Below are 15278 nucleotides of genomic sequence, written 5' to 3'. Positions count from 1 at the left end.
CAATCTGCCAAACTGCAGAAGAGAACACGATAAAACCACAAACTAAACGTCCTCGTAGGGTTGAGGAGAGGCCTGCGGAATATATTTTAATAGGGGGAATAGTTTTTCAGCAATGCTACAAGTACTCAGACATGATTAGAGGAGGAGAGAGAGGAAAAGGCGGAAGTAGAAGGCAGAGGCAAGGGGACTGAGAAGAGAACGCAAGAGAAGATGGAGAGGTGATCAACGAGACCGCAACACAGACCAAAGTGAGAGACAGACATGACTAGACTGAGACAGAAAGACACTGAAATGGAGGTAAGGACCGATAATGGGACGTAGATCCACCCCACCCTAATTCCAGGGAAAGCAGGTTAACACAAGCAAGCAGCCGAGTTAAAAAAGCAGCGCTGATGGCAGTTGAGTGCGGTTGGTCTTATTTGCCTGTGTATCTCGCGGCTGCAAACTTGCACGGCACAAAGACGCCCATTGTCTCACTGGGCAGAAAACAGCACCGGGGCTTACGGCTCAACATAATGTTGCACTTCATCGATGTTTAACGCAACTCTAATCGAACAAATCGTTTGTCCACAGGGCACCTTTTTCACAGCAGGACAGAAAGAGCGGGAGCGGAGCGGCAGACACACAAACACAAGAGCAGCTGGGAGTCTGATGGAACTTACTCTCTTCTTCATTGGCATGGACAAACGACGCGGCTCTTGACAGAACATCCAGTGGTGTCTCCATGCTTGGATGCCTGTGGGACAGAGGGGAGGGCACTGTGCTGAGCATGAGAGCAGCTTTTCATACAACAACTAAGTTAATGTTTGATAGATGCCAAGACATTCAGAGCTCCACAGCTCGGTCACCACAAACACAGAGGAAATCTGCTAACACCAGAGCTTGAGTAGGTCTCCACAATGACACATCTATAGCGTAGTTATATAGCAGTGGTTTTGTTTTGAAACTATCTAAACTACACATGCCAAACTTCTCGGTGCATCAGCGTATAATGCTGTCTTCTCAACGCAAGGCGCTAAAAACGTACTTTGTGTAATCAGAAAAAAAAGTCTTCTTTGATTTAGATGTACAATTATCAGACATAACCTTAGGGCCAGAAAGAACACATTTTTTTAGATATGAGTTGTTGTTGTTTGTTTTTCAATTAAGCATTCAGTTTCTCTCAGAAATAAGTGAAGAATGTCCATCATTATTTCCCCATTATTTCCCGCACCCCAGGTGATAAGAGACTGGAAAAAGCACATATTCACTTGACTAATTGATCAATCATTACCGTTGAACTTTAGATAGTATAGTAAGAGTTTAGCAGGGGCCCCTCTGCACGAGTACTTTTGATACCAATTGCACTTTGGCAATAACACTTCTGTACTTTAAGACAAGGTTGCAGACAGGACTTTTACTTTCATTATAGTATTTCTAACATGTATTGTTGTTCTTCAAAAATAGTGAATACTTCTTCACTGGTACTGTCCTCCAGTTTGCTGTTCTAATTATGACCTTCCTGTGATATTTTGACTGCAAAGCACTTTTAGCATTGTAGGGGGGTTTGTGTCCTCCACTATTGAGCCTTCAGTGTGGCTTTGCTATGAGAGGTATTTGTGGAGGAAAAAAAGAGAAAAAACTCTCCATCGCGCTTCTCTTCCCTCTTTCTACATTCCTAAGATACCGTTCCCTCGTTTCTCCTCATTTCTCGAGTAGCACAGAGCTTTGAGGACGATTATCAATCAATAAAAAACACTTCCTGCATCTTCTGGCCAAACTGCCAAACAGTTCATGTTTGTTGTCGCTCGTCACAACACAACTACGTGTGAAGAACAGCGACAAACCAAAGTGAAAACGCTTCTTCTTCTTCTTCTTCTTCTTCTTCTTCTTCTTCTTCTTCTTCTTCTTCTTCTTCTTCTTCTTCTTCTTCTTCTTCTTCTTCTTCTTATTATTATTATTATTATAGTAGTAGTAGATATAATTAGTGGTAGTAGCATAGTGGCAAGTGCACTTTTATTCTCACCAGTGGTGTATTTATATCAGCGTGACTCACTGCTTCCTCGTCTGCCCTTTAAAAAGATATCCAGGCAAAATACGAAAGAAGGACATTATTTCTACTTGATGCAGTGATTCCGTTTCACTTCTTCTCAACACACTCGCAGCACAACAGACACACAACTCAGTGTCCCCAGACGAGCAGCACAGCGTGCGGCTGGAGGGGGTTTCTTGAGGTGAGAAAGTTTGAGGAGCGCCGCTTCACGTCCTCAATGAAATTGCAGCCTTCCTATAACGAAGCGGATATTTATTCCAGTGTTCCTGTATGCGCGTGCGCGCGCGCGCGCGTGCGAGTGTACATCGCTGCCTTCGTTTACATGAGAAATAATTTCTCAGAAGAAAAAGAGCGCACTCTCCTCCAACAAACGCAAACAATGTCAGACACAACTTTCGCGTTTAGCAGCACATACCTCCTTCAAGCGTCACCTTGCTGTCCTCCAGTATGATTCATATCCACAGGAAACAATAAACAAAAACCAGATGTATAGGCTGTATTCCACAGAGACACCACACAGGAGCCGCGGGTAAACGGTGCTCAATGCGAGGGGAAGACAATAGTAGCAGAGCTGTCGGGACTAACTTGGTTGTAGGCAAAACGAGGAAGAGGAGGAGGAGGAAGGAAGAGGGAGAAGGAGGGAGGAGGGCAGGAATGCCTGGAATGATGGAATTCAGTTCCTAGCAGGTGGTGAAAGTGAAGTGCCCTGATTGGTGGAGCACTGACACGATGATATCAGCATATATTATGATAATGCAGCCATTGCATCACGTCCTCTGAAATTGATGCTGCTGCCACTGGGTTTACTACTCTGAGCTAGTGAAACATTTAGTAGGTGATTAAGGAGAGCGCCTGCGCTCAACAGCTACTTTATAAAGGGCCCTAGTGCAAGGCAGTTAACCCTCAACATAATGTGTAATGTGTATTTGTTACACCATGAGTTGTTAAACCTATTTTAAGTCTGTAAATATATTGCATAAAGGTTTACATTGGGTCAGTCGCTTACTTAGCATTTAAAAGCAGCATATAAAAGTAATGAAACACACGCAGCAAAAAAAAAGTCATTTCTAAGTGCCTCTAAGTGTTTATTATACATTACATTATATGTATGCACTTCTTTCTCCACTGAGGAAAGTACTTAAAATGCAGGCAGGTTGACTGGATTTGTTAAGGGTGAATCCTTTTTGCTACTTTATATACTGTTGTGTTGCGTAATCTGCAAAATGATCATTTGTGAGTCTCCCTTACAATGATTCATGAGTGAAATGAAGTCATCGTCAAGTGTGACTCATGACGTAGTGGCGAACAAAAACAAGTGACAGTACAAGGAAGTAACTGGAAATGTCACTACTGACTGCATTGAAGGACCAATACATCTTTATGACAGCACTGACTACATTCAAATGTATACTTCTAGATTTAAAACTGTATAAGTGGGAAGATTAAAGCAAAAAGTGACATATGATATGACAATCCGCAAAGAAAATATTTTAGTAATATGACTTCAAACGATACAAAAATACTAATCATGCAACTGAAAACAAAGTAATCATGAATACTGTTGTATTAATTTGTTTATCAACCCTTAATCTTGTAACTACATGAAATCACAACATTACAGTATCAAAGACATCCAGTTGTCATTATGACCAGCTTGAAGCAATTAAGTGGCAGACAGGTAAACTGTTCATAATGAGCCACATTTTCATCATAAAATAAATGAACACTGACATAATTACAAACATCCAAACTGCTGGTAAAATGCGAAGAGAAGAACGATTGGAGATCTTTAGATAGTCGAGAGGGGGATAAGAAGGAAGTGTGTTACATCAGTCCACATCTGGGAGTTCAATAAAGACAAAAATACCACAGAAATATCATCGCTAGTCTCTTATCTGCTCGTCGTTTGATGATGGATGCACACTCTCTGTCAAAAGATGACCGAAGACACCGAGGTCTTTTCTTCATATACGTGCAGTACTTGTTGCATGCTGTGCTCACACCCATTTAGTGATGTAGAGCCGGTTCCTCAGCCAGTCACTGTAGTCATTATGCAGAAAGGTTCTGCAGTACCATTAAATGTCAGCCATGATTCAGTCAGGCTCGTGAAATGTCAACCCCCTTTTCAACAACTTTTATGAATTGCATGATAAAGGGCAGTTGTACAGACAGTTCTACACTATTTAAACACGCTTACTCCTTCTCAGTGATCCCCTTCCTTAAAGGCTTTGCAGTGATATGACCAGGAGGGGAGTGTGTGACTCTTTCAGCCACAGTTTGTCAGGGAAAAAAAAAAATCAAAGGATGGATGTCGGTTGACTGGCTGACAGTTTATAGAGAAAGACGGATTCCTGGTAAACAGACGGGATCAGGACATCTGTGAGACAGACTGCTTCCTATTCCAACCCTTCCACATCTTCATCAGTTTCTTGGAGCTGTACGTGACCGTCTTCCACGTGCCTGGGGAGGACAAACAGTCAACTAAATATGAACCACATGTGAAGAACATTATGTATGCACTGTTAAAACACAGTGGAAGGTTTAACAACACACTTGATGATGTAAAGGTTATGAGATTATTTTAACTGGCTGTTTTTTTAGTCAGATGAGAAGAGTGATACCACTCTCATATCTGTGAAGTAGATGTGACCAGTTGGCTTAGCTTCGCACAAAGACAAGAAACAGAGGGAAAGAGCAAGCCTGACTTTCCACAGATAATAAAAACCTCCTACAAGCACCTGAACCTAAAATAAACACCCTGTAAAAACATAAAATGATATTTGTACATGTACACAATTTCAGTACGGCTTAAACAAATATGACGTCAAGTTAATTATGTTAACTTTTGAACTTCCTCCTAATTCCAGTCTTTATGCTAAGCTAAGCGACGGGCGGCCGCAGCTCCAGAGTTACCACGCAGACTTGAGAGGTATCAATCTTTCTATGCACTTCTCAGGCAAAAGGATCATTTTTCCCAAAATACAATGAAGAAACAAAGAGTGCCTACCAGCTGTAGCAATGCCTTTGATACTCTGTGTTATACTGGAGGATTTCACAATAGATGAAATACCTAAAGAGGAATAAAAACATGCACAAACATACGATTACACAACAGCTAATATCTCATCACTCCGAAATATCATCTTATGATATGATACTTGTGGAGGGAGGGCACTCAATCACAAAAAAATAATAGAAATAAAGATGTATTTTTAGCTATTTACTAGATCTTTTGACAATAACTATTAGCTTTGTTAATAAGTTGGTATAATGTCTTACTTACATTATTCATTCTACCATAATTAGTATTCACCAGACAGAAAATCAACCTTGATCTGTAAAACCCAGGTGCACTATATTTCAGATGGCATAAACCTCTGAGGGTGATGACTCTTCCTGTTTTTCTATTCCACGTCCCTGAACCTTCAGTCCGAACCTTGTTGAACGACAGCGCCACAGTCCGGGTCCTGAGCAACCTGCAGCAGAATCTCTTCAACATCTCTGTTTTTCCCCGGAGGATCGACCAGCTTTGTGATCCTTTGCTGGAGGGTTCGAGGCAATGCCATCAGCTGGATGAACTGGCCCTCTGGGCTTTTGTCAGCCTGCAGGCACACAAGCAAGAAGGAATAAACAGAGATGCATTCAGCAGGCAGCAGCTCCAACTATCGCATCCACAAGTCTGACGTGAATGGCCAGACACTAATGTAGTCCAATAAACAGAGTGCAGGACACATACGTAGCAAGATGGACCAAATGGACAAAATATTTGTCAGGATAAGGACTTTGGCAGGTGATTTGCACTCCATAACCTCAGAAGTTTGGGGATTTTGTTTGCTGCAAGAGGCTTATCATCTCTTAAAAATGTGTACTATCTTTGACCAGGATGCTACTCCATATATGTAAGTCTAGGTCATAGTTTAAGAAACACCGTGTACAGAACCCACTGAATATATTATTTACATCTGTTTGTTGGGCTGAATTTATAGTTAACACGATTGACTAACAATGTTGAAGAATTTCATAATTTCAAGGGATTTATTTCTCGTTAGCTGTAAAAATACCTAAATAAAATATTAAGTATAAAAAGAAAAAACAGAGTGCATTGTTGTTATGAGCCTGTATAAGCGGGTGAAACTATATTAGTTTTAAACACCTAACATTTCAAACATCAATTACAGGCTCGCAACAACTAAGTTGGAAACTTCCTGTCGCTGTACGAAGGAGCTGGTTCGTGCATGTGGGACCTCAACTGCACTGTCTAATGACGTACAAGGGCACAAGTGTATTCCCCTCATGCAAAGCTCACAGCGCACAATTCCCCAAAGCACTGTTCACTGCAAAGTGTGTTACTCACCAACATAAAAACACTCCTAACCACTTATTCCTGTTTTTCCAGGATGGCATGATTAGTATTTCCTTAGTATAACAGGGAGTGGTGGTGACATTTAATAATAGTAACACAAAAGAAAATGAAGATGAAATGTTACACAAACAAACACAAAAGAGGGATATGTATTCAGACTATTAAATGTGCAAACGGAGACACATGTTGCACTCGTTGATCATGTAAGTAAATCACACAACAGGGCAAAGTGCCAGGGCCATCACGCCCCATTTAATGTTTACTACCAAGGCTGTAAACACACTCTGTACTAATCAGGTCAAAGCTGTGCTCATGTTTCAGTTTCATTGAAAAGGCATGACACATAGAAAAAAAAAAAATAATAATAATTATATATATATATATATATTAAAGGAGTACTGATACGCATATTATGGCAATCTGTATGTTTTTGGAAATATTTCTGTCACCGTGTTCACATAGAGTTTCAAGGTATTACTTTTATAATTACAGATGTATTTGTTCAAGTTTGAAGTAGAGTGCAACGTTATACAGCAGACGCCACAAACTTTGTTTCTGTGGAATGAAACCAAAGAGCGACTTCTGACATTGATAGCCTTGGGTTTTTGAGATGCACACAGGTAATAAAACATGATTGACAAGGAACAACTGTACACAGTTTTACAGTGTGCTCTAGAGTGGCTCACATATCAACTGAAGTTAAATACAAGTGTGTTGTGTTTGGAGCATTAACGTGTCCCATGTTTTACCTCCAGTTTCCCTTGTTGATGTTTGTAGACCACTTGAGGACAGTCCCGCAGGATGTTGCTGTAAAGAATCCGGAAGTGTTGAATGTTGTCCTTCACGATATTGGCCACCTTGGATTTATCTTCACCGATCACCATCCTAAAATCCCCTAAAGAGGCACAAACAAAATGTTTTCCCTCAAGTGTATTATATTTGCCCCACAGTTTGTCCTCCTTGCTGTAGTAAGATGAGATAATATATGCTTGTATTGAACCCAAAAGAGGAAATCCAGGTGTTGCAGTAGCACAAGGATATAAATAGGACCATAACCATATTACACACTGAGATATTAAACTCCTTCTGGTGTTTAGTTTCCAGTGCAAAATGTGATACAACACTCATTAGCACATTATTCATGACTCATGACCTTCTGCTCATGCAGGGAACCTACATGGCAACGCTCCACCTGTTCAGCTGCACATCCTTTTCCTTTTTGTCGGGTTAAACATGAATTCATCTTCTTGAATATGGTCAAATCAAGCAAATTAACCATAGACCGACTAATTACTTTCGTTCATACTCCAGAGAATTTACTCAGAACCCTGCTGGTGTACTTGGATGAGTATGCAAAGTGTTTGCACCACACCGGCCAGACTGTTATAACTTTACTGTGTGTGTGTGTGTGTGTGTGTGTGTGTATTTGTGTATGTGTGTGCCCAAGTATGCATGCACCTTACATATGTGTACGTGTGTAATCTTCATCTGGCTTTTAGAGTTGTGTGGGTAAGTTACCGGCATAAGAAAGACCAGCTATCTGCAGGAAGAGGTCTTCCTCAGTGAAGCTCTCCGGCAGCATGAGGAAGGAGGCTGTCACAGCACTTTTCAAGTTGGCCACCAGAGCAGCACGAAGCTTTCCATTCTCATTCTGCACCAGCATCTTTACCTGCGTGAGAAAACACACAAGCATGAACACATACACATTTTGTGCTCAGAGAGTTTTCGCAAACAACAGAATTAACAGAATTAGGTAGTCATTTTTAAAGTTATGCAACAATAATGTGTATCCTTAAAAAAAATGCATTGCACTTTTTTAACACATTTTAAACAGCTGTGTCAAAATCTAGGAAACATTTGCTTGGTTTGACACCAAGAAAGTTGATACTAACTGGTTTGTGAAGTCGTCCAGCCACATATAAGGTCTTCCAGTGCATCAGGTCATCTATGAGAGACTCAGAACTAATCACACCATATTTGATTATCTGAAAAGAATAAGAGAAGGTCAAAGGTTGAAGTTTGTGTATCCAGACAAAAACAATAAAATAATATCACCCAGAAATTAAGTGAATTGCTGTTACTCATTAGCTTTATGCATTATTATGTTAAGACAATGTCTGTCCAGCCTTAAACTCAGCAGCACTTACGTGCATTACGTCTGCTAAGAACGATAAGTATTGTTCGAAGCAAACACTAAAGATTAATGAAACTTTGGCTGCCTGAGAAAAACCTGTGGATATTTCAGTGGAAAGCGAGAACTGTACAGCATCATCGTAAAAAAAAATAAAATATAAAAAAACTAGAGGCAAGTAATTGACCTTTCCATCCACAGGCACCAGTGTGTTGTAGTATACAGACGCCCCATGGTCATTTTGTACGGCGCTGATCTTCTTAGGCCCCAGCAGCTTGAGGATGGAGTAGTGTTTACGATTCTGCAGCAGATTCATGGTGTGCCACGTCACTGGGTCGTCCACGGCAAACACAAAGTCCAGCATGTTCTTCTGTGTACAGAAAAAGGTAAACAAAACACCATAATGTTATATTTTCACATCCAATAGGACACAGCTTAAAAATCGAACATGCAATACTGTTAAAATAAAAAAAAAACTTTTACTAATGGTATATTGTGATGTGATCACAGCGTGTTTAAGTTCTGAAAACTTAGTTATTGAACGTGTTATAGTTACACTCGTGTGGAGAGTTTTGTCTGACGTCATACATTACAGTGGCACACAGTTTATGGCAGTGAAAACATTTAGATTATTTAATGTTACATTTTTGTGACAGACAACGGTGTCAATGTGCCGCTGTTGTCAGAGTCAATCTGAAAGTATGTCACGAGCAGAGTTTGTAAACTGACAGGTTGACTTACCTCCATTTGACCTTGGTTGGTCCCGTGTTGTTTAAAAACGCCAGATCCATAGGCAAAAGCTAAACTGATGTCCTGAGGAAATTGTGATAAAATCCGCCTGTAGACCACGCCTGTGTTGTGTAAAGTTGGAAGAGTCATTTTGAAACAAGTTAGCTAGGATAGCTTTCCAAGCAACAACACACGCTGGTTTATAAGCAAAACATCTGAATAAACAATGTGTTAAGTGACGTTTCTGCCACATTACATGAAAGATACATTTCCGTATGAAAGGCTCTGCGCCAGTAAAAACGACAACCGCCTCTGAAAAGCACTCAAATTGAGAGTTTTGTTCGTTTAAAATGCGTCCACTAGGTCAGTGTAGATGGCTGTGCACTTGACAGTCGACTGAAATGTGCGTCACGGAGTGCGCTGCGCCAGGAGGCTCATGGAAAATGTAGTCAGAAATAGAAGATAAAAATACTGAGCCGTTAAACAGTAAAAGAAAACGACTATTGTGCGAGTTATTTTTGCACATAGCTTCGTCTATTTATTTCACACAGTCGTGGAATGGAAACTGGGCAACATATGGTAACATTTGTGTTATCATTTTTAGTCATTTTTAGCAGCTCTAAATTTAGCCAGCAGAGGGTGGTTTTCGACCAAGTTCAACTCAGACGTCAATAAACTCGAGATGATTTGGGACAGTGAAAAGGGAAATTATATGTATTATTTTTATTTATTTTTTAAAGTAACTGAAATCTGCGTAATTTTTCTTTCTGAAGTTAGATATAATTTTAAATAACCGCTAATGTCTGAAGTTCTTTGTTTGTTATTTGAGAAAGAATATAATACACTCAATAAAAAGGAATAGTCATTCAATATTTTATTTTTTGTGGCGTTACATTTTTTTTATTGAATTAAACATGCACATTTTTTTACATTAGAACGGGAATGCAATGATCTTGACATGATAATGGTGATTGCTCCTGTTATGATCCAGACTTTTATATTTGTCAGTTGAGTTTGGGGCTTGAACTCTTGCAGATAATCAATACAAACAGAGAAAACTAATGACAAATACTGCATTTAAACCTCCTTGAAAATAAAAAATACCAAGCCTATTGGTGGAACGTAGTCCTTATCTTGACTGTGAAAATACCGGAGCAGTCAAGTCCATAAAGCGTCTGAGGCCATCATCATTCTTCTCCTTGATTCTGTCACTAGTTTTATGGGCCCAAAGCTCACATCTATTGGAATGAATGAATATTGAATTTAGAGTCATGACGATCAGCAATATGTCTGGAGCTCATTATGGAATTGTCAAGACTTGAACAAATATTATATCTTCTTAGTAATTTATGCAAACCATCTTTGCAGCCCAATGAATATTGATAAGGTCTCTGAATCCTGACTCAACGAAACTGTTTTAGTGTGCATGACGCCTTGCCACCTCACTCATTCTGTGCCTTGATTCTGGGAAAGTGATGCACCCTTATGAATAAAGCAAAATGTATTATTAGTTTTGAATAAAGAAAGATCAGTGCAATCTTGAATGAGTTTGGGGAGAGAGTTCCAGACGGAGTGTATGGGGAAGTTAAAGTTTAAGACCAGATTCATGTTTACGGAAACTTAAAATGGCTGATTAAGGCTGCATTGACTTATTCATTATTTGCCACTTGTGGGTAGCATAATGAGTAATATACACAACATATCACATTAATAAATTGTTCTGTGGAATGTGTCAGCAAACAGTTATCACCTATTTAGAGACGTGTTTCTGGCCACTTTGCGTCCAATATTTACTCTACTATATTAGCTCTGGTTTGCTCACGTATAACTACGTTTAGCAGCTATACTGGCTAACTTGTTTGTCTGCCATTTGGTGCTGGCATATACAAGGTTGATAAGTCAAGTGAGAGTCAACCAAAACTGTAAAGTTGCAGGCCCTAAAACCAAAAAACAAGCTGGAGAAAGAAAAATTCTCTGCAGACTTGAGGAGAACCACAGAGTTGGATGATGATCATCAATGAGCAACACTTGTCACATGATACTCTCGTGCAAAAATATTTGTGTCTACGTGGGGAAAAACAACTTAATATTATCATCCCCTTTTATGTTGATATAATATGAGGATGTCAGCTAACAATGCTTATTTACACATACAGCTGATACGGAGTAACATTAGCATTCATTTTGGGTCATGTTCTATATTCACTTTTCTTCGTTGCTCTGTTTTCACTTCTATCTAGAGCTGAGAAAAAATATCTGGCCCTGTAGCGACTAAATGCTTCACTTTGTTCACCAGCTAGTTGCTATGAGTCTTGCTGTTTGCTGCTGAGCAGGTGGTGTACAGTGTTTTTGAAGGACTTTTTCACTGAAAAATGTAGCCTGACTTGGCCAAAACAGCGCAATGAGGGTGGTAAGTGTGAACCAAAATAGTTGTTGTAACAAAAGAGCATAAAGTTGCTATAAAGACAAGGGGAGTTGCTCATTTGTGTGTAATTGGCTGTAGGTCCATCAGTACGTGTGACCTTTTGTCTCCACATTGTAGAAAACCATGTGATAGTCATCAGTATTTGGTAAATAAATAACAAAGCTTATAACAAGCTTTTTTAGTCTTTGAACGAGTATCTACCACTCGTCTACTTTTGCAAAGCTCGATAATCAACAAACAGCAAACATATACAGATGTATACTTTATTCATCCTCTGGGGGAAATTAGTTTGTCACAGTAGAACACAAAGTTACTTAGAACAAATATCAAGAATGAGAAATACTCAACATATATACCAAAACAGCAGAGTGTATTCATTTATGAAATTAAACAATAAATAAAATGCAAAAATGCAAGGTATATGTAGTGTATATAAAGTGTATACACGTATGTACAGGGACTAACAAACAACACAAGTGGTGCAAGGCCAATTGATGTTGATGTTGAATGTTGAATCAGTTGAAGGAGGATCTGGCTAGAGGTGATTTATTATAAAGTCTAATGGCAGTGGACAGGAATGTTCTCCTGTATCGGTCCTTGTGACAGCGGAGCTGGATGAGCCTGTTGGAGGAAGTGCTCCGCTGTCCCTGCAGGAGGTGGTGAAGAGGGTGGTCCGAATGATCCAATATGAACAATACTTCAGTGTCCTCCTCTTCCACCAGCTGTTCCGGACAGTCCTGTTTGCAGCCGTTGATGAAGACGCCCTCCTTCACCAGTTTACTTGGTAAAAGAGTCTGTTAGTGTCACCGGCTCCAATGCTGCGCCCCCAACAGACTATGGCGAAGTACAGAGCACTGGCCAGTGGCCACAAGCGACTGGTAGAACATCTCCAACATCTTGCTGCAGACAAGTAGACTGGGAGAAAGGCTCGTAAATACATAAAGCTTACCACAACGTTGAGAACCCACCTCAATCGTTTCCCACAGAGTTTGTGTGGGCCAGTGTGAAAATGAAAGAGAATGTTGTCTTTGTAACTTTTTAGTTTTGGAACAATTCATTAAACTGAATCAATACGTGTGGTGATTGCACATTGATTTTCTAATTTGAACTTATTTGGCCAATTATTTGTCTACCGAGGATTAGTCTAGAAGGAGCACATGATTTACAGCTCACAATACCTCTCCTTGAGTTTGAGTGGCCGCGACAGTTCGTTTCAATGTCAGCTTGGCAAAGACTCAGGCTGCAGTTTAATGCTGCTGCTAATGCACGCACATCAATCAGTCACTTAGTTCACCTGCAGGAATATTATCAGGAATATTATAATAAAACAACAAGGAGAAGAATTCACATTATAGTGAATACTGAAAATGCTCCGAGGGCAATTTAAAGCTCACCTGAAAATTCACCAGCTTGCACATACACATGTACACAGATACAAACATGCACTAAATAAGCAAATCTTTTCCTCTTTTGCACGCCTGTTGCCATGGAGATTGCCATTGCTGTCCATGCCGAGTGATGGAACATCAAAAGGAACTACACCATTAACTACACACACACACACACACACGCGCACACACACACACACACACACACAGCTGCTCAAAACCCCCACAAGAAGAGACAAACAGAAGCAGCCACTTTAATCTTACTCCACTGAAGGGTTACGGCGTCACCGAGCAGGAAGTCAGCCAGAAGCAGAGCTAAAATTGGCTACCACCTTGAGTGAAAATGTCAACATACAAATGAAAAAAAACAACATGATTATTAATGAATAAACTTTGAGACAAATTAAAGCCATCTTCTTGTCTTTTATTCTTGTATTCTGTTATGGTAAATAGTACGGACCACTGTGGTGTCACATGTGAAAATGGCCACATCATTTGGGGCATGTTGTTGATCCAACAAACCCATCGCAACATTCTGTTGTTTGTAACTGCTTCTGTCCCTTGCTGCTGGCATTACTGCTGTTCATGAGCCCCACCTCCAGCCCAGCATCTCTGCTCTCCTGGGGGAGGGAGGGAGGGAGCTATTATCGCCACTCCCAAATCCCTGCTGCGCTGAGCTTTGTTTATCATTGAGTGACGAAGAATGAGCCTAAACACCAAATATCAGCTACAGGTATTCTGCATTCATACAGCATTTTACTACAAGTTAGTCTGGTGATTGCAAGGTTTATAATGCAAGGAGGTATTACTAAATCTTTGCTTCTCCCGCTCCATCCTCCTGATATGAACGGCTCGTCAGTTTGCTGGTTTTTCATTCTTGTTGTACTTTTATTGTTGTGTGTTCGAAGCCAACTACTGCTCTACTTGTTGCCATGGCAGTTTTGAATCTAAAATTCTGTGCCTGAAAAATGTACTAAACAGCTCGGCCGATCTCAAAAAGATCGGCATCAGTCGGTTCAGCGCTGCAAGACAAAAAAACAATCATAGGTGGAGTTGTAAATGTGCATTTATGTCCTGTGCACACGCGCCTGGTCAAATGGTGATTTGAGGGATACGCTGGAAATATATCTGAGTAGTGTGTGGGTGTTTTAATATCATTATTCCACACACAGCATTGTTTAAGTTCATTCAGAGAGCTATCTTTTAAAATAGCTTGGCTGAATCTACGTTATTCCCTGAAGTAGCTTCTTTTTAGCGTATCGTCCTTTTTCTTGTTTTCCACTGAGTCTCAGCATCAAGACTCATTTCTAATGCAAGAGGCACAGTATGGTGACCTCTGTGAAGGTCTAGGACTGCAGACTTTGTGTTGAGATGGGACTAGACTGTAATTGATATCATTATATAACCCTGTTGTTTCCTGGGTTGAGCAGCCTGTGTTTTCATTTATTCACTTATATGCTTCAGTAGAAGCTCCCCATTACATCTAGTCATTAATACGGTATTCATCAATTCACTCAAATTTGGATTGAGTTGAAATTGAATTGAATAATTCATCAAAATCGTCAAAGTCGCATTTATGTGCATGCCCTGCTGAGGTTGTATTACACCATGTCAGGAGCACATACCATCAATGCCAGATGTGTGCAGAGCTGTTCAGAATTTTCATGGATTATCTAAAATGAGCCAGTGAAGCCACAGGAGGTTTGACCATGGCATACTTACCCACAGACACTCGGATATCTGCAGTTAATCCCCCCAAAGCAGCATTTAATCAGGCACACGGACACAAACGCAAACACATACACACCCACCAACAGTAAAAGTTATTAAACGTGTAAATATCCTTCCTAACACAGAGTTTTATGTTGTAATATTCCCGTCCCATGTGCTGATGAAGTAGGCTCGCATTTGTATTTTTTATTACTGAATGAATACTGTAATGATGTATTCCACTAATTTGTTCAAAATAATGAATTAAATTACCCCAACCTTCACACAGCAGCAAAATGTGCACTTCTTCTGTTTGTTTGTCTTGTGGGGGTTTTGAGCAGCTGTACATCTACAAGGGTGTGTGTGTGTGTGTGTGTGTGTGTGTGTGTGTGTGTGTGTGTGTGTGTGTGTGTGTGTGTGTGTGTGTGTGTGTGTGTGTGTGTGTGTGTGTGCTGCCCTTAAAGGTGATGACACTGAAAGCAGAGAAAAGCTGATTGTGT

The 15278-nt window shown here is 40.2% G+C and overlaps 2 protein-coding genes across 2 annotated transcripts in view; both read right to left on the bottom strand.

The window, feature by feature from the left end:
- vgll4b (vestigial-like family member 4b) overlaps window positions 1-2502 on the bottom strand; it is a 39610-nt gene extending 37108 nt beyond the window's left edge. The window contains exons 1-2 of the mRNA XM_068594629.1: window positions 2448-2502; window positions 663-736 (exon numbers count right to left, since the gene is read on the bottom strand). Coding sequence (XP_068450730.1) covers window positions 663-726 — 64 coding nt within the window. The 5' untranslated portion in view covers window positions 727-736; window positions 2448-2502. The remainder of the gene's footprint in view (window positions 1-662; window positions 737-2447) is intronic.
- A 611-nt stretch (window positions 2503-3113) lies between these two features.
- Window positions 3114-9638, bottom strand: tamm41 (TAM41 mitochondrial translocator assembly and maintenance homolog). The gene is made up of 8 exons (XM_068594277.1): window positions 9268-9638; window positions 8714-8896; window positions 8288-8380; window positions 7914-8064; window positions 7145-7290; window positions 5469-5634; window positions 5040-5102; window positions 3114-4492 (listed from the first exon to the last, which is right to left on the bottom strand). Exons 1-8 carry the CDS (start codon window positions 9403-9405, stop codon window positions 4401-4403), a joined length of 1032 nt encoding a protein of 343 aa, XP_068450378.1. The 5' UTR covers window positions 9406-9638; the 3' UTR covers window positions 3114-4400.
- Between the last annotated feature and the right edge of the window lie 5640 nt (window positions 9639-15278).

This window comes from Clinocottus analis, unplaced genomic scaffold, assembly GCF_023055335.1.
Source record: "Clinocottus analis isolate CAN_PGR_092001 unplaced genomic scaffold, fCliAna1.0.p SCAF_3, whole genome shotgun sequence".
NCBI classification, from domain to species: domain Eukaryota; kingdom Metazoa; phylum Chordata; class Actinopteri; order Perciformes; family Cottidae; genus Clinocottus; species Clinocottus analis.
This window is presented reverse-complemented; position numbering and strand designations above follow the sequence as displayed.